The 26550-nt window shown below is 35.4% G+C and overlaps 3 protein-coding genes across 6 annotated transcripts in view; 2 read left to right on the forward strand and 1 right to left on the reverse strand.

Moving 5' to 3' along the window:
* The window catches only part of LOC128243096 (RAB11-binding protein RELCH homolog), a 103039-nt gene that overhangs the window by 18492 nt on the left and 57997 nt on the right, over positions 1–26550 (reverse strand). The window lies entirely within an intron of this gene.
* Positions 6216–8135, forward strand: LOC128243098 (uncharacterized). Its single transcript, XM_052960626.1, has 2 exons — positions 6216–6276; positions 6668–8135. The coding sequence occupies exons 1-2, from the start codon at positions 6231–6233 to the stop codon at positions 7837–7839; spliced, it is 1218 nt and encodes a 405-aa protein (XP_052816586.1). The 5' UTR covers positions 6216–6230; the 3' UTR covers positions 7840–8135.
* LOC128243097 (uncharacterized) lies at positions 14706–16543 on the forward strand. 2 transcript variants are annotated; one of them, XM_052960624.1, is made up of 2 exons: positions 14706–14787; positions 15123–16543. In XM_052960624.1, exons 1-2 carry the CDS (start codon positions 14712–14714, stop codon positions 16292–16294), a joined length of 1248 nt encoding a protein of 415 aa, XP_052816584.1. In that variant the 5' UTR covers positions 14706–14711; the 3' UTR covers positions 16295–16543. The 2 variants fall into 2 exon arrangements, with proteins under 2 accessions (XP_052816584.1, XP_052816585.1); XM_052960625.1 differs by having other exon boundaries at positions 14729–14889.

The following is a 26550-nucleotide window of genomic DNA, read 5'->3' on the forward strand; positions in this document are numbered from 1 at the left end:
AAAATATAATTACTAACAAAACCTCTGTTTTATACTATTTAACAATATAATTGTTCGCTATTGTTTTATTTTGCTTATAAATAGAACGGACAATGGGACCTGAATAAGGCTACATTTCTAACAAAAGCCGATGGTAAATGGCACAGGAAAGTACTTTTACTTGTAGTGAAAGTTGAGCAAACAGAACGAAGGTACGCATCTTCCATGTATTTTTACTAACGATACGACTACAACATGGAAATTATCCGGGAATACATTCCCCTTGCCATGAACCGATGAAAATCAAATCAAACAGTTCGGTTCTCACCAATGTAGGAGCCAAATGGCAGATCACTTTCGAATGTTACAAAAGTAAACAATGGGTGAAATTCTGATTTCAAAACTATATGTTCCGGAGAGGATAGCGTCGCAATATTGTAGAACGTTAAAGAGATCGATCATGCTTCAAGACCAAGAAGTATGTCATGATATGGCATTTTAATAAAATAAATAATGTACGTGAAGTTAGCGGCCTAGCGGCGTGAAGCTAGCGGCCTAGCGGCGTGAAGTTAGCGGCCACGCGGCCTGGCGACATAGCGGCGTGAAGTTGGCGGCCTGGCGGCCTAATTATTTTCTCAATTTCCAAGCAATTGTTAATGCGTTTTTTTTAAAACAATGATAAATCAAGTTTTTTATTCATACAGTTATATAGCGGCCTGAATTTTTTTCTATTCAGAACATTTTTCTTCACGTTTTATTCTACAACAATTATAAATTAACTGTTTTATGCATGAATTATCACTCTGAAGCGTTCTTCAACTTTTTTTCAAAAAAGTCGATCAAGCACTCCAGCGGCCTAGCGGTGTGAAATAAGCGGCCTGGCGGCCAAGCGGCCTAAAATTGAATCCTATTTCAACGCATGTATACATGCATTTACTCCTAAAACAGTGACATATTAACTGTTTTTATGCACACACATTGAAGCGATTACCAACATTTTTTTTTCAAAAACGTCGATAAAGCAGTCAGCTATTTCAAAGCATTAAACATGCCTGTACTTCTAAAACAATGATATATTTATTGTTTTTATGCACAAATTATCACTCTGAAGCGTTTTTCAACTTTTTTTTAAAAAATGTCGATCGAACACTTTACCGTCCTAGCGGCCTAGCGGCGTGAAGTTAGCGGCATAGCGGCCAGGCGGCCTAAAATGCTATCCTATTTCAAAGCATGTATACATGTATTTTTTTTTCTAAAAGAATAATATATTAACTGTTTTTATGCACAGATTATCACTCTGAGGCGATTATCATTTTTTTTTCATAAACGTCGATAAAGCAGTCAGCTAATTCAAAGCATCAAACATGCCTTTTCTTCTAAAACAATGATATATTTACTGTTTTTATGCATAAATTATCACTCTGGAGCGTTTTTCAACTTTTTTTTAAAAAAAGTCGATCGAGCACTTCAGCGGCCTAGCGGCGTGAAGTTAGCGGCCTGGCGGCCTAGCGGCCTATTATGGTTTCCTATTTCAAAGCATGTAGCATTTTCTTCTAAAACAATGACATATTAACTGTTTTTATGCACAAATTATCACTCTTTAGCAATTATAAACATTTTTTTCAAAAAAGTCGATCGAGCATTTCAGCGGCCTAGCGGCCTAGCGGTGTGAAGTTAGCGGCCTGCCGGCCTAGCGGCCTAAAATGGTTTCCTATTTTAAAGTGTGTATACATGCCTTTTCTTTCAAAACAATGATAAATCTATGGTTTAACAATTTTGCTAAATACAAAAAAATTAAAATGCTCATATTCGCTATACTGGGTTTTTTAGGCAACTTGGTCGAGTTTTGGGCGAAACGCAGATATTCGCTAAATGATGGTGATTTGTAAATATAAACTATAAATTTGTCATTTTTTTTTTAGAAGAAAAGGCATGTATAAATGGTTTATAATAGAAACCAATTTAAGGCCGCTAACTTCACGCCGCTAGGCCGCTGAACTGCTTGATCGACTATTTTGAAAAAAAGAAAGACGATAGTTGCTTAAGAGTGATCATTTGTGCATAAAAACAGTAAATATATCATTGTTTAAGAAAAAATGCTTGTAAACATTCTTTGAAATAGGAAACCATTTTAGGCCGTTAGGCGGCTAGGCCGCCAGGCCTCTATCTTCACGCCGCTAGGCCGCTGAAGTGCTCGATCGACTTTTTTGAAAAATGTTTATTATTGCTTAAGAGTGATAATTTGGGCATAAAAACAGAAAAAAAATATATAAAAAAATAGAAGGAGGGGCATGTTCACATGCTTTGAAAAGCTGACTGCTTGTTCGACTTTTTGAAAAAAAATGTTGATAATCGCCTCAGAGTGATAGTCTGTGCATAAAAACAGTTAATATATCAATGTTTTAGAAAAAAATGCATGTATACATGCTTTGAAATAGGATAGCATTTTAGGCCGCCTGGCCGCTAACTTCACGCCGCTTGGCCACTGAAGTGCTCGATCGACTTTTTTTGATAAAAAGTTGAATAACGCTTCAGAGTGATTATTTGGGCATAAAAACAGAAAATAAATAAAACATTAGAAGGAGAGGCATGTTCACATGTTTTGAAAAGCTGACTGCTCGTTCGACTTTTTGAAAAAAATGTTGATAATCGCCTAGGAGTGATAGTCTGTGCATAAAAACAGTTAATATATCATTCTTTTAGAAACAAATGAATGTATACAAGCTTTGAAATAGGATAGCAATTTAGGCCGCCAGGCCGATAACTTCACGCCGCTAGGCCGCTGAAGTGCTCGATCGACTTTATGGAAAAAACAGTTGAAAAACGCTTCAGAGTGATAATCTGTGCATAAAAACAGTAAATATATCATTGTTTTAGAAAAACAGGCATGTTTAATGCTTTGAAATAGCTGACTGCTTAATCGACTTTTTTAAAAAATATGTTGATTATCGCTAATAGCTTCAAAGTGTTAATTTGTGCATTCAAACAGTTAACATGTCATTATTTTAGAAGAAAATGAATGTATACATATGATAATTTATGCATAAAACAGATATTTTAAAATTGTTTTAGATTAAAAGGTAAAAATAAATGTTCTGAACGGAAAACAATTAAAGGCCGTTATGTAACTGTATGGATAAAAAACTTTGATTTATCATTAATTAAAAAAAACAAACGCATTAACAATTGCTTGGAAATAGAAAAAATAATTAGGCCGCCAGACCGCTAGACCGCCAACTTCACGCCGCTAGGCCGCCAGGCCGCTGACTTCAAGCCGGTAGGCCGCTAACTTCACGTACATAAATAAATATGTGTCCGGAGCATATATCTGTTGAATTAAGTTTCATTATATACCCATCATAAATCCACACTAAAATCATATTGCATACATCAACATGCGAAATGAAGTTTTAGAAATAATTTGGCTGTTCTGCAATTTGCTCATCTAATTTTTTAGTGTTAATTTATTTAACTGACCGAAAACAAAACATCAAAAGTGCCTCGAAATGCCTTTTAGTTTAACAGCGCCATATATAAAACGCTCCATCTTTTGTCATAAAAATTGCACTATATGGTATACGAACCATTTAGAATATAGAAAATCAGCTATGAACCATATATACTAACATCTGCATCATACGTGAACTTATTGTGCCATGAACTATATCAAACAGTACATTTGCTCTGAGGCATCCTGTTTCAGTCCGGCTGCTGTGAATGAATAAAGCGTTCCAAAATGGTTATATGTGCTTATACTTCTGAAACATTATAAGTAATTCTGTTTTATTTGAAAGTAAACGTACACTAAGAAGTACACTCAGTACATATTGCAATGCAATTACCATGCGTTTACCTATCAGTATGTTTATTTAATTTTTGTTTTATCAAAATATAATCATTAGCGTTAGACCTTTTCAAAACCTTTTCAGAACGAATACACGTTTTAAATAAGTACTCACACGTCTTAATTGAATGGCGTTTGAGGAACACATTGCTTCTACGGTATTTGAAACACAAACTAGTAGAAGGGAATGAACTCTGTTAAATAAACGACCGGTAAGAAACAAATAATTTCCCTGTGAATAGTTTCATTAAGTCCATGTAGTTCGCATTAGTTCGAATTAATTCCAAGAAAGCCATCGAGGACTTCGACGAGATTTTAAACAAAGCATGAACTCATATTTTTTATTATGTATTTCCTGGTTATCCAGTATTATTCAACATAAACTTCATAACGCTCGTTGGAGGCGTAAAGTGTTGCGATGACATAAACTCAACCAAAAATTCATAGTTGTAATTTAGTGTATGCTTACAACAACTCTAATAAACAAATACTCAGAGTGACTTTATGAGGATCACAACTCCGATCCGACGCTACCGTTTTGAAATACCAGCGGCGGCTTTGAAGTTGAGTAATGATGAAATAAGCCCTACAAAATCAAACAATCACTCAGGTGACACTATACTGGAAGTTTTCCTGATTTACCGTTTGAGTGCTTTCAAAGAAGTGGTGTAAAACAGCTTTTAAATACAAATAACAATACATAGTAGGAAGGTATCGGCACGGTAACTGTTTGTGTATTTGTACGTGTGGTCAGCGTGTGTGCGCTAGCTCGTCCAGGATTGTACACAATGAAAATCTCGTTAAATTGGATACCAGTAGGGTCGTGTAAAGTGGTTTTGTTCCAAGCATCACATACACTGGGTAAAAGGTGATGACATACGACACAGCATAACCAGGAGAATCACGTACTCACTCATAGATCACCCAATTCACCAATGACATCCAACGAATTGTTTACTCTATATTGCCGAAAAGTTAGCACAATGTTAATATATTGTTTTGACGAATATGAATGAAAAATCTACAGAATCAAAAGTTACAATTCAACCTTTAATTGAGTAAAACATGCAAGAGATTTTTCCCTTCCTTATCTTATCAACTGACAGAACATTTGTAACGAATATACATCCAAGTCTAGGCCATATCCATGGAAGGGACGTAACTGCTAATTGTTCGCAATCTTGCTATTTATTAATCTCTCAAATAATATGTCACTGCGATATTTTGTTTGTAGTTGAACGTGAATTTATGATATTTATTAGCATTTACATATTGTATTTTGGTAATATACTTGTAAGAAAGAGTTATTTGAATTGTCAAAGTGTTCTCTGTAGCTCAACAAGCATATATCTTACGTTTGCAAGAATGTTAGTCAATATGTATTTCGGATATGCTTTCAAGTTCGAACAATATATGAGGAAAACTTTTTATGATAAGTCGACTTATAGAAATGGAATTGAATAATACCAAGATCAAAGAAAGTATATACATTGAAATATTTTAGTAAGTTATTAAGAATTTAGTGTACTGTAAAACCGTCCAAATTTTTTAGAATGTCAAGGCTGTGATTTGTGGTGTTTCAACTTCATGTTTTTTATCTTCCTTTTACGTTCACAAGAACTATTTACATAGGTTTTAAGAATGTATTTTTTCCATTCGTTAATGGTTCCGGTAACATTGGACTAGTTTAAATCCTTCTACGACCGATGTGTAGACGTTAATAAGTTCGCCCGTCGGTGCAAAGCCTTAAGAGGTTCAGGAAATGCTTCGTTTCGCTTGAAACGGGAAGGTAGAAAAAACAACTACAATGAATCGTCGAGGAAGATAAATGTTTACCAACACTCCGTAACAGATCTTGGACTCAGATGGGAAAGCTCTATCTTTTTCGGCGACACATGGAATATCTTTGTAATATTTTACACTTGGAATGATCTAAAAAAAATTAACAATAGAAACAACAAGTCAATGCAAACGCCCTTCGTTTATTCTCAATTGACCAAGGGGCATTACACCATTCCAAAAGTTAAATAAAGCTATTAAATGGGCCTTGCAGTAAAAATATAAATGTGTATAATAAGTATGCTTATGGTAGCACTTGTTCTTTCATTAATATTATTAAAAAAAACATCCATCGCAATTATAAAACTCGATCCAAACAGTTAACAAAGTTCACGAAAAAAGAAAGGCCTATAACACTTACCGAACAAGTGCCAATTACATGAACTTGAGAATGCATTCCAGAACCCCTGCCATCAGTGCTATATCAATATGCTATGGGTAGGAGCTTACGAGAGGAACGGCTTCCTAATATCCGATAATAGAGGCCTATTATATTCAATCAAAGGGAAGAGATCTGAATTGCGATGCATTCGTCTTAACTATCTTGTTCAGTCTTTGCCTGCTAACAATGATGGTGAATGAAAATGGATTAATAAATATGGATTCTGTCTATGGTAAATTATTTCTAAATAGTATGCTCGCTGTAAATTGTTGGTAAACATCCTTAAATGAAAAAGGGAATACCACGTCCCAAAAGGCAAACAATGTCATTTGAAGAGAGTCATTTGTCTGATTTGATTCAAAACACCATCAATTTTCTTTTCTTAGTTCATTTTAAACAAAACACTTCATTGATAAAACAAAGGAATCTGCATTATGTTTACTTTCTTGTTTGCTAAATAAATTGACTAGCACAATGCTTAACATATTTGTAATAGGCTCAGTGTTCCTAAAGAATAATTAGAACATTTTTTTTATTAATACGAATAAAAAAGGAAATTATGAAAAGGCAAGAATGATTCCACGGTATTTGAAAGAATAAATATATATTGTTAATATTTTCAGACGGTAATGGGACCGAGTACTCTGATGATGAGCTTTACGACAGGTACCACGACTACTACATCATCGTCCCCACCCCGGCCGAAACATTCGTCCACTACTTCTACCTGATCGTGTTTCCCTACTTTCTGTTTTTTGGCACGTTTGGTAACATCATCAGTACAGCACTTCTAAGCAGATACAGTCACAATGTATGGTCAACGTGTGTGTATATGACACTGATTTTCCCACTGGACTTAATAAAGCTTTATGTTGAGTGTGGAAATGACTGGATTGAGGAGGTGACACACAAAGAACTAAATTTGAGCGCAAAGATACTGCTTATGTCGAATGCAGTCTGTAAAGTATACACTTTCGTCTATTCGTTACTGTTGCAAGAAGTGAGATGGGTAATTGTTGCAATAGCAATAGAGACGATGATTGTCCTCAAAACGCCGACGCGTATCTACAATATGTGCACGAGAGAAAGAGCCAACGCGATTATGCTGTTCATATCCGTGATGCTCATAACTCTAGATTTACATTTCTTCTGGACACACGGACTTGTTCGGCCGGGAGATGACCCCTCCATATCATTCTTTATGTGTACATACGTCAATGAGCTGTCGGATAACTTCAGAGACTACATTTGGCCAAATATAAACTTCTTTATTGAGGAACTGATTCCATTCTGCATCATTCTTGGTTGTATCATAGTTTCCATTACAGGATTGGTGAGGAAATCTAGCCGAGTTAATGATAACTACCTGGAGAAATATTTCCTAGACACGAAAGCGCTTCGAGAGCTTTCAAAGGCCATGTTTGTTGTATGTATAGTTAGTTTTCTATCAACCATGTGTGACATCATCGAAATTTCTGTCCGTGTTATGATCACTAATGGTATTCTAGCAATAGAATATGAACAAAATTTTCTCATGATCAATTCATTAGCAGTATCTAAGTATATATTTGTCAGTCATAAATTCTGGATTTTCTACGTGTTTTGTGAAAGATTTAGAAATGATGTGAAAAACTTTTTTCGAGCATTGTGTACACCATTCAAATGGAGATCTGGGCGCAAGTTAAATCGTCGTTACGTGAGAGAAAGCCAAGAGCGGGAAGCAGAATTGCCAGACAGTGAAACACGCATTAACGAACAATTGGTGGCGACCTTTTCTGAAAACAACGCTTTGTGATTTCATAACTGATGGCGAATGGAGTCCAAGGAGCACATTCCAGTTTATGTTCCAATTTACTTAAAGTGGCAGATATTCAAGGCCTATGATAAAGTTATAACATAAGAACAAATGCCACTGAAACAGATACGGAGGAAAAAACGTCCCGATCACTTGTTGATTATGACAATATAAAAGTATGAAAGCACGTTCATCCTTTTTGCAGTTGTGTACTGTGTAAAATAATGTCCATTTAGGTATATTTGTTATAAATGTTGTAGCAAAGTGATTTGTCTTGAACTTAATTGCGTTGTACAAGCGGTTTCCGTGCATTTCGAAAGGTACATGCGATATCTCTCAATGTCAGTATTCTTAAGGGGCTTGGCTATCATCCTTAAATAATAACGAATATATTTATCAATCCAATCGTTCCAGAAAACTGTTCTAGAATTCTAACACGTTACATTTGACAACAAGTACACACACGAACAGTGAGTATAATTTACAAATAGCCATCATAGTCATCATTTACAGCCATATTCATATCAAAGTGTTCATCTCTGGAACTCCAAAAAGTATGGTAGAAGCTAAGCGCACTTTATAATAAAGGATAAAGAAGTAATGATAAGTCTGGTATATCTTCAGAACAACTTGTCGCAAACTTTTATATTTGCTCCTTCTGAGTGAATCTGAAGGATACATTGCATTAACCGAGAACCGATAGAATGAAATCAAAAATTTCGGTTCTCACTGATGTAGAAGTCGAACAGCAGATTTCTTTCGTAAGTTACAGTGGTAAACAAGGGGTGATATTCTTATTTCAAAGCTATACGTTCCGAAGAGAATAGCGTCCCCTAAATAGCATTTTAGAACGTTAAATAGATCGACAATGCGCCAAGACCAAGAAGTCTATTATGATTTGGCATTTTAATATGTGTCCCAACCGCAGCTAAGGTCTGTTGAATTTAGTTTTATTATATACCAATCATAAATCCACATGCAATACATATTGCAAACTACGGTTGTCAGTAATCCACTCCAGTGCAAAACGGCCGTATTCCTGTCTGCTGACGTCACATCATATAACAAAATACTTCGTCTTTAAAATGACATTTATTATCAAAATATTTGTCTGTTACGTGATTTAATCAGTCATGTTTATAATAACTGCGTTTTGATCCGGAATGTCGTATTGGACTTTCGAGGATTTTTGAAGTTTTAATTCCACTCAGCTCACACGTTGTGAAATAAAAATCTACAAAAATCAACTCGAAGCGAATACAATCTCCCGGATCAAACCGCAGTAGTAATAACTGTTTGCTCTGAATTTCAGTCCGTCTGCTCTGTATAAGGCATACCGTAACAGTCCTTCTGCTCTGAATGTGGCATCCTGTATAAGTTCGTCTGCTTTGAATGTGGCATCCTGTAACAGTCCTTCTGCTCTGAATGAGGCATCCCGTAACAGTCCGTCTGCTCTGAATGTGGCATCCTGTAACAGTCCGTCTGCTCTGAATGTGGCATCCTGTAACAGTCCGTCTGATCTGAATGTGGCATCCTGTATCAGTCTGTCTGCTCTGAATGTTACATACCGTATCAGTCCGTCTGCTCTGAATGTGGCATACCGTAACAGTCCGTCTGCTCTGAATCAGGCATCCTGTATAAGCCGGTCTGCTCTAAATGAGGCATCCTGTAAACGTCCGTCTGCTCTGAATATGGCATCCTGTAACAGTCCGTCTGCTCTAAATGTTGCATCCTGTGACAGTCCGTCTGCTCTGAATGTGGCATCCTGTAACAGTCCGTCGACTCTGAATGTGGCATCATGTTACAGTCCGTCTGCTCTGAATGTGGCATCCTGTAAAAGTCCGTCTGCTCTGAATGTGGCATCCTGTAACAGTCCGTCTATTCTAAATGTTGCATCCTGTAACAGTCCGTCTGCTCTGAATGTAGCATCCAGTAACAGTCCGTCTGCTCTGAATGTGGCATCCTGTAACTGTCCGTCTGCTCTGAATGAGGCATACTGTAACAGTCTGTCTGCTCTGAATGTGGCATCCTGTAACAGACCGTCTGCTCTGTATGAGGCATACCGTAACAGTCAGTCTGCTCTGAATGTGGCATCCAGTGACAGTCCGTCTGCTCTGTATGATGCATACCGTAACAGTCCTTCTGCTCTAAATGTTGCGTCCTGTGACAGTCCGTCTGCTCTGAATGTGGCATCCTATAACAGTCCGTCTGCTCTGAATGTGGCATCCTGTAACAGTCCGTCTGCTCTGAATGTGGCATCCTGTAACAGTCCGTCTGCTCTGAATGAGGCATCCTGTAACAGTCCGTCTGCTCTAAATGTGGCATCATGATTCAGTACGTCTGCTCTGAATGGTGCATACCGTATCAGTCCGTCTGCTCTGAATGTGACATCCAGTATCAGTCCGTCGGCTCTGATTGTGGCATCCGGTAAAAGTCCGTCTGCTCTGATTGTGGCATCCTGTATCAGTCCGTCTGCTTTCAATGAGGCATACCATATCATTGCGTCTGCTCTGAATGTACCATCCTGTATTATTCGGTCTGCTCTCAATGTGGCGTCTTGTATCCGTCCGTCTGCTCTCAATGAGGCATAACAAATCATTACGTTTGCTCTGAATGAGGCATCCTGTAACAGTCCGTCTGCTCTAAATGTGGCATCATGATTCTGTACGTCTATTCTGAATGGTGCATACCGTATCAGTCGGTCTGCTCTGAATGTGACATCCGGTATCAGTCCGTCGGCTCTGATTGTGGCATCCGGTAAAAGTCCGTCTGCTCTGATTGTGGCATCCTGTATCAGTCCGTCTGCTTTCAATGAGGCATACCATATCATTGCGTCTGCTCTGAATGTACCATCCTGTATTATTCGGTCTGCTCTCAATGTGGCATCTTGTATCCGTCCGTCTGCTCTCAATGAGGCATAACAAATCATTACGTCTGCTCTGAATGTGGCATCCTGTAACAGTCCGTCTGCTCTGAATGTGGCATCCTGTAACAGTCCGTCTGCTCTGAATGTGGCATCCTGTAACAGTCCGTCTGCTCTAAATGTGGCATCATGATTCAGTACGTCTGCTCTGAATGGTGCATACCGTATCAGTCCGTCTGCTCTGAATGTGACATCCAGTATCAGTCCGTCGGCTCTGATTGTGGCATCCGGTAAAAGTCCGTCTGCTATGATTGTGGCATCCTGTATCAGTCCGTCTGCTTTCAATGAGGCATACCACATCATTGCGTCTGCTCTGAATGTACCATCCTGTATTATTCGGTCTGCTCTCAATGTGGCATCTTGTATCCGTCCGTCTGCTCTCAATGAGGCATAACAAATCATTACGTCTGCTCTGAATGTTGCATCCTGTATCATTCCGTTTGCTCTCAATGTGGCATACCGTAACTGTCCGTTTGCTCTGAATGTGGGATTGGAACAGTCCGTTTGCTCTGAATGGGGCATTGGAACCGTTCGTTTGCTCTGAATGTTGCATACCGCATCAGTCCGATTGTTATGTGTGTTTTTTTTTTGGTGTTATCGTCTTTAAATATAACATAAATGCCTAATATGTGCTTATAGTTGTGAAACATTATAAATATGTCTGTATTATTTGGCAGTAAACCTACACTAGGAAGAACACTAAGTACATCTTGCAATTAGCAATAGTACTATACTATACTATACTTTACTATACTATACTATTATAGAAGTGATAAGCCATCATAATGTTGATTTAAGTTTTGTTTTCTTTAAATTTAATCATTGTTATTAGACCTTTTCAAAATAATTTTAGAACATATATATTTGTTTGAAATATGAACTTGAGCGTCTAATCTGAATGGGCGTATCGTAGAAACTCATTGCTTCTACGGTATGTGAAAAACAGAATATTGGAAGGGAAATAACTCTTGTTTAAAACACGACCGATTAGAAACAAATAGTTTCCCTGAGTTTCCTGAGAATAGTTAAATAAATTCCATGTAGTTCGCATTAGTAGGACTCAAATCCAAGGAAACCATCGATGAAGAGATTTTAAAAGATAGCATGAACTTAATCAATTTATTTGTATTTTCTGGTTATCCAGGATTATTCAACATAACTCAAGAATGCTCGCTGTGAGCGTAGAGTGTTACGATTACCGCCAAGTTAAAAAAAATGTTCATACCTGCAAAATTGTGTCTGCTTACAAAAACTTTAATAATCAAACGCACAGGTTAACTTTATGAGGAAAAAAATCCGGACCAACGCTACAGTTTTGAGATATCAGCGGTGGCTTTGAATATGAGTAATGATAAAATGAGTGCTATAAAATCAAACAATCACTCCGGTGACACTATACTGGAAGTGTTCCAGATTAACCGTTTGGGTAAATCTTGAGTACTTCCTTAATAAATGTTGTTAAACAGCTTTTAAATACCAAATGTGTATACATAATAAGGCGCAATACCGTCTAGGATTGTTTAAGATGTACAAGATGAAACTTCAATTTTCATTTACTGTAGCGAATCCTCGTCAATCAAGACCAGTTGAGTCGAGTAAACTAGCTTCACCAAATGTATCACATTCACTGGGTAAAGGGAAACGGTAACTGTATGTGCTTTTGTACGTGGTTGGCGTGAGGGCGCAAGCTCGTCCAGGATTGTTTAAGGTAAACAAGATGAACATGCATTACTGTAAAAAATGGTCACTATTGGAGTCGACTAAAATAGATTCATCCAATGTATCACATACACTTGGTTAAAATGTTATGACATGTTGAGTGTTGCGATTAAAAAAAATAATAGTCTCAATCACATGTTCATACTTGTGATATAGTGTGTGCATGCAAAACATTATAATAATTACAAGAAGTTCAACGATCAAATTCACATGTATGTTTACTTCATGTTGCACAAATTTCCGGAACGAAAATACTTTGTTTTTGTGAAAATATTTGAGAAATGAGCAGCGGCTTTGAAGATGACAAATGATAAAGTAAGGCGGGAAGCAAGATCGTAGAAAATCAATTAATCTCTACCGTGAAACTTATCTGGAGATGTTCAAATCCAAGTTCTCGATTAAACGTTTGGATAAATCTTGAGAACTTATAAAACAAATGTTGCAAAACAGGTTTTAAATACCATTTGCATACCTTTATAGGGCTGTATCGAAACGGTTACTGTTTGTGTATTGGTACGTTTGGGTGGAGTGAGGGCGCAACCTCGTCCAGGATTGTGCAGAATGAAAAGTTCCCTTTTTACAAATTGATACCAGTAGGTTCGTGTAAAGTAGCTTTGTTCCAAGCATCATTTACACTGGGTAAAAGGTGATGAAATATACGAAACAACACAACAAGGAAAATCACGTACTCACTTATAGCTCGCCGAATTCATCACTGATTACCAACGAATGTCATATATTGCCGAAATGTTAGCACAATGTTTAGTTAATGTAATGTTTTGACGAATATGAAAGAGAAATCTACATAATTAAAAGGTACAATTAAACATTTAATCGATACCATTTTGTTCAACATTTTTTTAAAGTTGAAAAACGCTGCAGACTAATAATTTGTGCATAAAAACAGTAAATATATCATTGTTTTAGAAGAACAGGCATGTTTACATGTTTTGAAATAGCTGACTGTTTGATCGACTTTTTTGAAACAAATGTTGAATTTCGCTTCAGAGTGATAATTTGTGCATAAAACAGTTAATATATCAATTTATTGAAAAAAAGGCATGTAAACATGCTTTTAAATAGGATACCATTTAAGGCCGCTAGGCCGCCAGGCCGCTAACTTCACGCCGCTAGGACGCTAGGCCGCTAAGCTGCTTAATTGACTTTTTTGGGAAAAAATGTTTATGATCACTTCAGATTAATAATTTGTGCATTAAAACAGTTAATGTATCATTGTTTTCGTATATAAATGACTCAGTAATTCAATTCAACCTAATGGTCAGCTAAATATACAGGCTAGTAAAAACTCTTAGTTCCTTATCTCAATTTTAAGCTCTATCTAAGTTGCTTATTGAATACGGCACATATCTGCAATTCAAACTCAGTCGTCTCATTGAAATGGAATTGAATAAAATGGATAATACCAAGATTCAAGAAAGTATATTCATTGAAATATTTTAAGACGTTTTTTAAGAATTAACTGTACTGTTAAGCCGTACGAGTTTTTTAGAATGTCAAGCTGCGATTTGTGGTTTTCAATTTCAATTTTTTACTCCCTTTACGTTCAAAAGAACAATTAACATCGGTTTTAGGAATGTATTTTCCATTCAAACGGATGCCAAGTACTCATTTCCTGCTGCAACATGCTTTAATGATTCCAATAACATGGGACTAGTTTAAATACTTCAACGGCCGATGTTTAGACGTAATAAGTACGCCCGTCGGTGCAAGTGCCTATAAAGGTTCAGGAAATACTGATATTCGCTGGAAACTGAAAGGTAGAGTTAAGCATCTACTATCTATTTTACTCATGGAACGAAATAAAACAAGGGCACCACAAGGCAATGCAAACGCTCGCCTGTTGTTCTCAATTGGCCAAGGGTCATAACTCCATTTAACAGATTAAATTCTTGCTTCAAAAATGGGAATGTGCAAGCATGCCTTTGATATAAATTGTCTTAGAGATAGTGGCAACATTTAAAAACATCGCACGCCAAGAACGATGAGGTAAACGAAAACAATGCCGACGATAACTCCGACGACACAATGGCAAATATCTAACTTATTATCGATATTTATATTAAAAGATTTCCATCGCATTTATCGGGCTCGATCCAAGCAAAAGTTCACGAAAAAAGAATGGCCTAAAACACTTACCGAACAAGTGCCAATTACATGAACTTGAGTAAGCATTCAAGAAGCCCCGCCACCAGTGCTATATCAATATGCTATGAGTAGGAGCTTACGAGAAGACGGCTTCCTAATATCCGATAATAGAAGCCTATTATGTTCCATCAAAGAGAAAGGTCTGGATTGCGATGCATTCGTCTTAACTATTTTGTTCAGTCTTTGCCTACTTACAATGATGGTGAATGAAAATGGATTTATAAATATGGATTCTGTCTATGGTAAATTATTTCTAAATAGTATTTTCTTTAGTGGTGGTAAACAACCTTAAAATGACAGAGGGAATATCACAACCCAAATGGCATACACAGTCATTTAAGAGTTTTTGGTTTAAACCAACATAATTTTTTATTTTATTTTCTCAGTACCTTTTAAACAAAACATTTCATAAATAAAGTAAAAGTATCGGCATTATGTTTATGTTCCTGTTTGCTAATATTATTAATATTTTCAGCCGGTAACGGGACCGGATACTCTGATGATGAGCTTTACGACGGGTATCAGGACTACTACATCATCGTCCCCACACCAGCAGAAACATTCGTTCACTACTTCTACCTGATCGTGTTTCCCTACTTTCTGTTTTTCGGCACGTTTGGTAACATCATCAGTACAGCACTTCTAAGCAGATACAGTCACAATGTATGGTCAACGTGTGTGTATATGACACTGATTTTCCCACTGGACTTAATAAAGCTTTATGTTGAGTGTGGAAATGACTGGATTGGGGAATTAAGCAACAAAGAATTAAATTTGAGCGCAAAGATACTGCTTATGTCAAATGCAGTTTGTAAAGTATACACTTTCGTCTATTCGTTACTGTTGCAAGAAGTTAGATGGATACTTGTTGCAATAGCAATAGAGACGATGATTGTCCTCAAAACGCCGACGCGTATCTACAATATGTGCACGAGAGAACGAGCGAACGCGATTATGCTGTTCATATCCGTGATGCTCATAACTCTAGATTTACATTTCTTCTGGACGCACGGACTTGTTCGGCCGGGGGATGACCCCTCTATCTCATTCTTTATGTGTACATACGTCAATGAGCTGTCGGATGACTTCAGAGACTACATTTGGCCAAATATAAACTTCTTCATAAAGGACATTCTTCCATGCTGCATCATTCTTGGTTGTATCGTAGTTTCCATAACAGGTTTGGTAAGGAAATCTAGCCGAGTTTATGACAACTACCTGGAAAAATATTTTCTAGACACGAAAGCGCTTCGAGAGCTTTCAAAGGCCATGTTTGTTGTATGTATAGTTAGTTTTCTATCAACCATGTGTGACATCATCGAATATTCTCTCCTTTTTATGATCAACAGCGGTATTCTTGAAATAGAATATGACAAAAATATCCTTATAATGAGTTCATTATCAGTATCTAAGAATATATTTGTCAGTCATAAATTCTGGATTTTCTACGTGTTTTGTGAAAGGTTTAGAAGTGATGTCAAAAACCTTTTTCGAGCATTGTGTAGACCGTTTAAATGGAGAGCTGGACGCAAGTTCAACCGTCGTTACGTGGAAGAGAGCCAAGAGCGAGAAATAACATTGCCAGAGAGTGAAGCATGCCTTAACGAACACTTTGTGGCGACCTATTCAGAAAACAACGCTTTGTAATTACCTTACTGATGACGAATGGAGTTCACGGAGCACATTCCAGTTTATGTTGTAATTTACTAAACTGGCGGATATTTAAGGGCAATGATAAGTTTATGAAATAACAACAAATGACACTGAAATAGATACGGAGGAAAAAACGTTCCGATCACTTGTAGATTATGACAATATAAAAGTATGAAGACATGTGCACCGTTTTGTAGATATGTGCTGTATGTAATAATCTCCATTTAGGTATATTTGCCATAAATGTTGTAGCAAAGTGTTTTGACTTGAACTTAATTGCGTTCTACAAGTCGATTCTGTGCATTTAGAAATTCATCAAACGTACATGCGATATCTCTCAATGCCAGTATTCTTGAAGAGTTACAGGTAGGCTATCATCCTAAAATAATTCCTTGACAACTTATAATGAATATGTTCATTCTAGAATACTAGAACATAACATTTGATAAAAAAGTACACATTCTACCATTTAGTATAATTCACAAATACCCATCACATTCGTCATTTTAAGCCATATTCATATCAAAGTGTTCATCAGTGAAACTCGAAATGTATGGTAGCAGCTCGGCGAATTAAGGATAAAGAAGTAATGATAGGTCTGGACTATCTCTGGAGCAACTTTAGAACAACTTATAGCTGCTCCTTCTGATGGATCTGATGAAACACCGGGTGTACAAATATACAGCCTGGATGATTTTCATTATTAGCCTATTTATGAGCTGAAAATATGTTTAATATATTTTGAGTATTTTGGAGCCTCACTTGAATGCTATTTTTTATTTAATAAAGGATTGTTTTCTACTGAATTTAAGATATTCGCGATAATGAAGGTCGTTTGTTACAAACAAAAACAGGACAGAGAAGGGCGTATGGCCAAAAAAAGCAATAGAAGAATCTCACGAAGAACCTGGGGCATTTTAAATAAAATATAAATAAAAAACAACAGGCTTATTGTATTAGTAAGTGCCATTAATAAAAACATTTTAGTCGGTTGAATGTTTTAATTTGAAGTTAAAAGGATCCCGCAAAAGACCGTTAAAAATGTTTGTCCTTCAAAAAGCGCATACTAGAGTATCGGTAAGTGGCATGAGTGCTTTGAGACTGTATTAGCTAGAAAAACTATTTAATCTAAAATAATCTAACATCATCCTGCAATAAAACCTAATGTCTAGACTCGAATTAACAAAAATAATAAGCAATGACATTTTCAAAACACAATGAAAATAATCATGTATGGAGTTGGTACTTTCGATATACAATAAGTTGTAATTTGACCGGTACCACAACCTACTGACCAAGCTGGCATTTTCTTGACCTTGATATGTGTATCGCACAAACAAAACATTTACAAGTATATGCTTTCAGTAGTTAACGCGTTTTTTAATCATCACCTATATTGTAATTTTGAGGTTGTTGTATGAAGTATGTATCTGGAAGTTAATTTCGTAAATGCATCTGAGGCATTAAACAATCTGTTTGTATCCTTACACGAGGTGAATTCTATACATCGTAAAATTCAGAAAGATAATGGAAGGATTACCAGACGACGTTTAAAGCGGGATTGTTATACTTTGTTTTAGGGAAGCAATACTGTTGTAGTTAAATTGATCTATACTTTTTGTGGGCCATAAAAAACATTCTTCAACGGAAAATTATACTATCTTGATTCCAATTCTTCCTGCTTTATTTCGAATATAACAAACATAACTGCACATGTTGGTCCATGTCGTTATAGGACGATGACAAACCAAAGAACTAAACAAAAGCGAGATATAGTAAGAGCTGCAAAGCTTCCTTCGCAATTGTGTCGTGATTATTTTGCTTTGTGAATTAGCATTATTACCAAAGAAATCCGATGATTGTGAAAACTTCGCATATCTTGAAAATGTTTTAGTGAAATAACTGCTGCTTAAATGAAGAAGTAAACGAGCCAACACACACACGCACGCACACGCACACACGCGCGCGCGCACACACACACACACACACGCATGCACACGCACACACACGCACACACACACACGCGCGCATAGACACACTCACACACACATATAGTTAAGGAAATTGTCGACAAGAGCTTAAAAATGGCCTCATTTATTTCTTTCAGTTCTCTGTGGAATTACATAAACATGATCCAAAGGATATTGTGTTAATTATTCCTCATCCCGATGTGCTCTCTATCTTGATGACTGCGAGTCTAACGCATTTACATACGCTCAATAGCAACAAATTTAGCAACGATGAAGGGGAATTATTGTACTAAGGTCTGCGTAATGTCCACGTCTGTACAGTACGTGTCTTCTTTTTTCGATACGATTCTTTCTGTGATTTAATTTAGTCAGTGAGATCATTCCATTCTTAATTTCAATTACAAAAAACACACCATAATAGTAAGTACAAGACAGAACGTATCATAAAGCATTATTTAAATGTTATCGTTCGCGTTTTTATCAGCATATGAGACGCTTAACACGATGTTACAGTACAACATTATGCATGTATACTTAAGGACAAATGTTCTGCACTTAGTGTAATAGTTTCATACAATTTAAAGTTGGAATAAATTATGCAAATTATAATGATAGTCTTTGGAACACATAGCGGTGTCTTTTGTGTGGATATATGAGCAATATTTGAAGCCATGAATCCATCGAAATGCCCATATGTTTATCTAAAGGAAAGGATACTAGACAAATTAAGGCAATCGATTAAATGTTATCCGTAACTAATGCGCATTGCTTATAAAACTTTCTGGTTCAAAAGATGTTCTTGCACAAAAATAAAAGGTTTATTTTCAAATTCATTAAGCCATACAGAAAATAAAGTCGATCACAATATCTGCACATATTTATAATGGTAGATACATGGTTATGAGAAGGCACAAAACCTTGGTATCATGAAGTTTAATACGGAAACTTCTTTCAAATATTCTGTCCTTAAGACAGTGTTTGCTTGTAAACAAACAGTTCTGCTGTTTCCTAAGTGTTAGGAAGGTAAAGAGGATTGACCAAACTAACTTATTGGCATCCATATTCTTTTTATGTAAAAACATCGCAGTGTTAATTATGAAAAGACAACTTTTGGCAAAATGTACGCTACAATATGATTATGGCTACAAAAAACAGTAGTTCATGTTGTAAACCAATAATGACGTCATTGCATGCCAATGTACCATTTTGATAACGGTAAATTTGACAGTTAGTGTTTAAAGCATTGGTCGCTTTAAGGGGGATTAATTGAAACACTTTTATGTACAATACAAGGGACATAAAATGCGTTATTTATATAATTCAAAGCTAGCAACAATCATAAATATGGATGAAATCCATCTTACGCTTTGACTCTCACAATCCATGCGAGGAACTAGTCTTAAATCAAAACTACAAGGACATAAACTATCACGATACTGGCATTAACCGGGAAGGCCGGCCTCCCCATGGAGTCAAAATGTCTCAATTGTCTCATTTGGGATTCGTCCAGAAACAACAGGAGAAGCCAGTGTCATAAACACGCTTTAAGTAAGGAAATACAAACGTTCTTCTGACATACAAAAGCTAACTATACTGTAGGTGGCTAAAAACCATGTTTTGTTTACAGTATGCATCATTGATAACGCTTAAAAGGTGCACAATATGGGTTTATGCCAAATATTTATTGCATCATTGATAAAGCTTAAAAGGTGCACAATATGGGTTTATGCCACATATTTATTGCATCATTGATAAAGCTTAAAAGGTGCACAATGGGTTTATGCCAAATATTTATTGCATCATTGATAAAGCTTAAAAGGTGCACACTATGGGTTTATGCCAAATATTTATTATTTTAATTTTATGGATTATCATGTTTAACTCATTGTCTTTAATGATAAAAAGCATGTGATTTAGGTACAGATAATTAATAGTAGACTTTATGTATGTGAAAAAAATAGCCAAATTATTGCTGATGTTGTTTAATGTGTGCCTAAATCCAATGCATTTTTATCATAAAAGTCAAATGAGTTTAACACGCATAATTTGTAAAGTTTAATGATGCATTCAATTAAAAATAATAATATTTTTGCTACATCCTATATTTGTAATAAAACCACAAAACCCCACAAAGAACACAGGGCATATATAAAAAAACGACAAAAAAAATCAACAAAAACAAAACACCAGCTGTGTTTATCAAGGATTATTCGGTACCGCCTTGGAACGGTCAGTAAAATGTAAATTTACTGGGGGTTTAAATAAATAAAAACTTTTGTGATTCTTCTTTGTTCACAAGCATCATCCAAGACTTACCAATATTCACATAGATGCTGTTACATATTGTATGCTCCCGATCTTGTCAACGATCTTCCAAATACATAGCGGGCAATCGTAGCCCGATTCATGACAGTGTGAGCCAGACTTTCATAAACAACCGAGTAAAAATGAAATGAAGGGAAATGAACTTCTACGAGTATTTCACTGCCCCACCAGGGAAACATTTCTACCGTTCTAGATGAAACTAAGTTAAAAATGATTTTAATGTCAAATCCCGCGTTTTGCTTTGCAAAACTTCAGGCTACAAAACATTCTCTCTGGATATGCATTCGTTGAAAAGGAAATGTGATCATCGATACCTCTGGAAAAGCTCATCTTTTCTAAAGCTGAAAAAAGTCTTAGTGCGTCATTTCTACTGCTCGCTTGGTGAATATATAATACAGAACTAGCTGTGATAAAGGCCAAGAATCAAAGCATATTTGACAGCAGGTGTCAAATTTAATATGAAAAAAATGCAATATGTATGTAAATGAACATTTTCCATATGATGTTGATCAGAAGAGGAGGAAGCTCTTTCCCGTGATGCGAATACTTAAACGAAAAGGTTACAAAAGTTATATTGTAGCAGAGCGCCTCTATGTTAATGGCCAATTGTATGATGTTAATAAAAACAATTTGCATCTGTACGAAGATCCCCCACAACAAAGCGACGTATTTGCCAGACCTGTCGCACCACAATATGACCGCGGGCGATCTCGACAAAGAACCTCGTACGAAAGATCTACGGGTCCTTTGAACTTTGAAACTCCGAACAGATACGGGCCTCTCCGTGAATGTAGCCATAGCCAGCAAAACAAACATAAAGCATCTCCCCTTGAGGAGACAGGAGTTAAACGTGTCTGTGACAATTCGAACGATGTAACAACCGTGACCTCCGCCTAACCTCAATCGAGAAGTGTGAATACCAGCGAAACGCACGAGGAGATTAACAGTAACATTCATTAGGACAGGCCGGGAGAATATCCCGTTAGTGATCAAGGCCAAATCAATGACACTGAAACATGTTTTCGTAAGCTTAGATTTCTTTCATTAAATGTATGCGGACTAAAATCAAAACTTATAAACCCAGACTTTATAGATTTTATATGTGATTTTGACATTATTGGTTTACATGAAACTAAAACTGATTCTTTAGATACTGATAATATAAATGGTTTTTCGATTTTTTTTAAACATAGAAAAGAGTTTATGAAAAGAAAGTCTGGGGGGGGGGTAGCATTATTAGTTAAAAACAATATTTCGAAATATGTTAATCTAGTTGAAACGGAATCTAATTTAACGCTTTGGTTTTCGTTTTCAAACTTAATTCCCCAAACAAAAGATACTGTTCAAACAAAAGATACTGTTTTTGGTGTGGTGTACATACCACCTGAAAATTCAACTTTTGCATCAGATGATCCTTTTCTTGGAAATAAATAACGACATAGAACTGTTATCGACAAAGTTTAATAACGTTTGTATGTTTGGAGATTTTAACTCTTGGGTTAAAAACTGTAAAGATTTTATAGAAGTTGATTATGATATATTTAATGAACTTGACATGTTGGATATCTACGATGAGTACATGTCTGAAATGAAAATGTTTGAAAAAACAAATGTTAGTGTAGAAAGAATTAGCTGTGATAAAACAGTGAACAATTATGGAAGTAAATTTTTAGATTTTTTATTGAAAAATAATCTGTTTATACTGAATGGTAGGACTAATGGTGATAAAATCGGTAAATGCACATTTAAAGAAACAAGCGTTATTGACTATTGTATCACTTCAACTGCCATGTTTAAATTTATTGACCGGTTTGATGTATTTGATTTCTGTCCAATGATGTCAGACGGCCACGTTCCGATTTCTTTCACAATTCATATAAGCTCAAAACATATTAAGAATACAACCAGTCAGGCTTCGACCCCTGTAATGTGGGATAAAACCAAATCAGAGCTATTCATCAAAAATATTGATGAAACCAAAGTGTGTTCAATTAATGAAAAATTAGAAGATATCATAAATAGTAGCGATGTAACACTAAAAGATATTGATTATATCACAAATGAATTATCAAATATTTTTGTAGACAGTGCAAAATTGTCTTTTAACACAAAAGACAAAAATACAAATTCAAAAAGAGCAAACAACAAAACGCATAATTGGTACAATAAAAACTGTAAAAAAGCCAGAAAGACATTCCATCGAGCAAAATATAATTACAAATTAAAAAAGAATCAAGCAAACTTACACTCATTAAAAAGAGAAAGTAAGGAGTTTAAGAAAACTCTCAATTTAACATTTAAAAATTATAAAATTGACAATGTTACAACACTTAAGAAATCTAAACAAAAAGATCCAAAACAATTTTGGAAAATATTGAATGGCAAAAGCAAAACTAATGTTGAAGCATCACTTAAAGACCTATATAATCATTTAAAAAATGTTAATGCAACTATTGTTAACGATGAAACAAACACAAATAATAACCCGCCTTTTGAGACACCCGAGCATATTAATAGTATTCTTAACGCCCAAATAACTAAGGAAGAAATACAAGAAGTGGTTAAAGAATTGAAAAATGGCAAGGCTGGTGGCGTAGATTTGATTTTAAACGAACACATTAAATCTACTTTAAATTTATTTGAAAATATATATGTAAAACTATTTAACATAGTGTTAGATACTGGTTATGTCCCTGAATCTTGGACACAGGGAATTATTCAACCAATATTTAAAAACAAAGGAAGCCAGCTAGGTGCAGAAAACTATAGGCCGATCACACTTGTAAGTTGTTTAGGTAAGTTATTCACCGGTGTTTTAAATAAGCTGTCTACAAACTATTTGCTGAAAATAAAGACCTTATGAATGATTTTCAAGCTGGAATTTCGCTCAAACTACTTCAACAACAGATAATATGTTTGTGCTGCACTGTTTAATACAAATATTAAGAGCTAAAAAGAAGAAATTATTCTGTGCATTTATTGACCTCAAAGCTGCATTTGACTCTGTCTGGCGTTCAGGTCTTTGGTCGAAACTTATTTCATATAACATTGGTGGTAAATTTCTAAAGGTCATTAAAAATATGTATACTTCCATTAAATCGTGTGTTGGGGTTAATGGTGAGTCGTCTAACTATTTTGCAAGTAATACCGGGGTCAGACAAGGGGAAATCTTTCTCCGATGTTATTTTCCCTGTTCCTTAACGACCTGCACGAAATCTTTAACACTAAAGAGCTTAATGGCATCGAAATCGGTGAAAATCAGTTAATGTCATATATGAAAATATTTATACTTTTGTATGCTGATGACAAAGCAATTGTCTGTGAAACTGCAAATGATTTACAATATTGTTTAAATGCATATCATGACTACTGTCTTACATGGCATTTAAAAGTAAATATTGATAAAACAAAGATTGTAATATTCTCATCTGGTAGAATGACAAATCACACTTTCCAATTTGATCATATGGACATAGAAACTGTGAAAGGTTACAAGTATCTAGGAATATATTTTAGTCGTTCTGGATCTTTTCTTTCTGCCAAAAAACATATTGCAAACCAAGCTACAAAAGCAATGTATTGTCTGATAAAAAAAGCTAAATCATTATACCTCCCAATAAATATGCAAATTGACTTGTTTTGATAAGCTAAGTTAAACCAATACTTCTTTATGGATGTGAAATATGGGGTTTTGGAAATTAGAGTTATTGGAAAAAGTACAACTTAAATTCTTGAAGCACATTTTATGCCTTCGATCCTCAACCCCAAACGCAATGGTGTATGGTGAGACTGGCTGTATTTCCTATACGAATTGACATAGAAACACTGGATGGTTAAATTTTGGGCACACCTAGTACAACCTTCGAAAATAAAACTGTCTACCAAACTTTACTTTGCGATGTATTGTCTTTATGATGATCTTCAAAATAACGGGAGTCAAATAAATTAATCTGGATAAATAATATTAAAACTGTGTTAATAAAAACAGGAATGTATGGAATTTGGTTATCACATACATTTACTAACTGTAGATGGTTAACTCTCTCAGTATCACAAAAGTTAAAAGATTTGTTTATAACTGACTGGTACAGTACATTAAACACATCCACAAGCTTCCGATTTTATAAAACATTTAAAGAAAAGTTTGAAATGGAAACATATCTTTATAACACCTATGACATAAATACAAAAAGTTATGCAAAATTACGAATGAGAAATCACAAATTACCATGTGAAACTGGTCGATGGAGTAATGTCCCATACGAGAATAGAAAATGCACGCGTTGCAATAGAACGATAGGTGACGAATACCACTATATAATAGAATTGTCCTGATTTTTAAATCTGAGAAAAACGTTAATAAAACCTGTATTTTATGTTACACCAAGTTATGTTAAATTCCTAAACCTCTTTACAAGTACTGAATTGAAAATGATTTTATGAAACTATCAATATTTGTTAAACACATATTAAAATCGTTTACCACTTAAGTGTTAAAATACTGTTCATTATGTAAACGTATATCACTCGTTTATTCGGCGTATTAAATTAAATTGGAGAATTCTCCCATGCTATATACCTTAAAAGTACATACTCTTCCGGAAATGTTTGACAATTGTCATACTGTTGATTTTTGTTTTAAAATGATTAAACTTGACATAATTTTGATTCTGATTATTGATAATTGTAATTATATTTTGTAATTTGAAACTCAATGTATCATTCCTTTCAGACAACATTAACCTCATTGTACGCTTTGTTTTCATATTTGTATTTACTATGTGCCTGCATAAAGCCTCGTTATACTTAGCACTTATAATATCCTCATGTTTGTAAACTCTGTTTGCATTGAGTGTATGAATAAACTTGTATACTTGTAGACAGCGGAGCAAATTTAAGGCATGTTTAGGTCAAGTGAGGCAATTATGCAAATATGGGTCATGCTGTTAAAATGTTGCCCACATGTTTTAAACATCTACTCCGAGACGTTCTAAGTGAAAAAGTGGTGTGACTTAGCATGAGTTGGCCATGAAATGTCTAATTGTGGTTGTTCATATAACTAATATATACACTAACCTGACCATATTATTAAGGGGAGATGATCATCAACATTATGTTTGAAGTTATTTGTCAATGAGATAAGTTATGGAAGTATATATACATTAACACATTGCTATTACATGAACGCAATGTGATATATCGATGCTTCAATTCTCATTTATTCCTTTCCTGTTTTAATGTGTGGAAAGCATTTAAATTTATTTGTTATAAATCAAGAAAACAAAGGGAGATAAATCTTAACGCATGTACGTAGTTGGGTCATTTGTCACAAAATATCATATTGTTAATGTGACCTGTTGAGTTAAGTTTTAAGTTGAATTTATGATGGATTTTAAGTTATTCAGAAAAAAACATACACTCGTATGAAAATGCGGCCACGGACGGACGTACAGACATCTGATAATACATTTTGCGGCCCCAAAATATGCCCAGTTCTACTTCTAGTGCTGTCCATTTCCATTCAGTCAATTAAAAAAAAAATGAAAAAGAAGTCACAAGGTTATGGAACTTTGTGGACTGACTGAAATATACTTGAGAGTCTAATGTAAAAGTGGACTAAACTACTCAATGAACTTATAAAGTAAGTTGATACATCAGTTACCCACATCAGTTACATCAGTAATGGTTTGTTGTAATTATAATGAGACTATTTCTTTGGGACACATAGCGGTGTATCATGTGTGAATCTGTGCGCAATATTTATACACATGCATCCACTGAAATGACTATATTTTTTCTAAAGGAGAGGATACTAGAAATATTCAGGCAGTCGATGATTAATCATCCGTAATATATTTGCATTGCTGAAAATCTTTCTAATTAAAGAATGTTCTTGCAAAAACATACAGCGAATTACACCCCTTTACAATTCGAAAATTTTGCATATAAACATTG

The sequence above is a fragment of the Mya arenaria genome, chromosome 8 (genome assembly GCF_026914265.1).
Source record: "Mya arenaria isolate MELC-2E11 chromosome 8, ASM2691426v1".
Classification (NCBI taxonomy): domain Eukaryota; kingdom Metazoa; phylum Mollusca; class Bivalvia; order Myida; family Myidae; genus Mya; species Mya arenaria.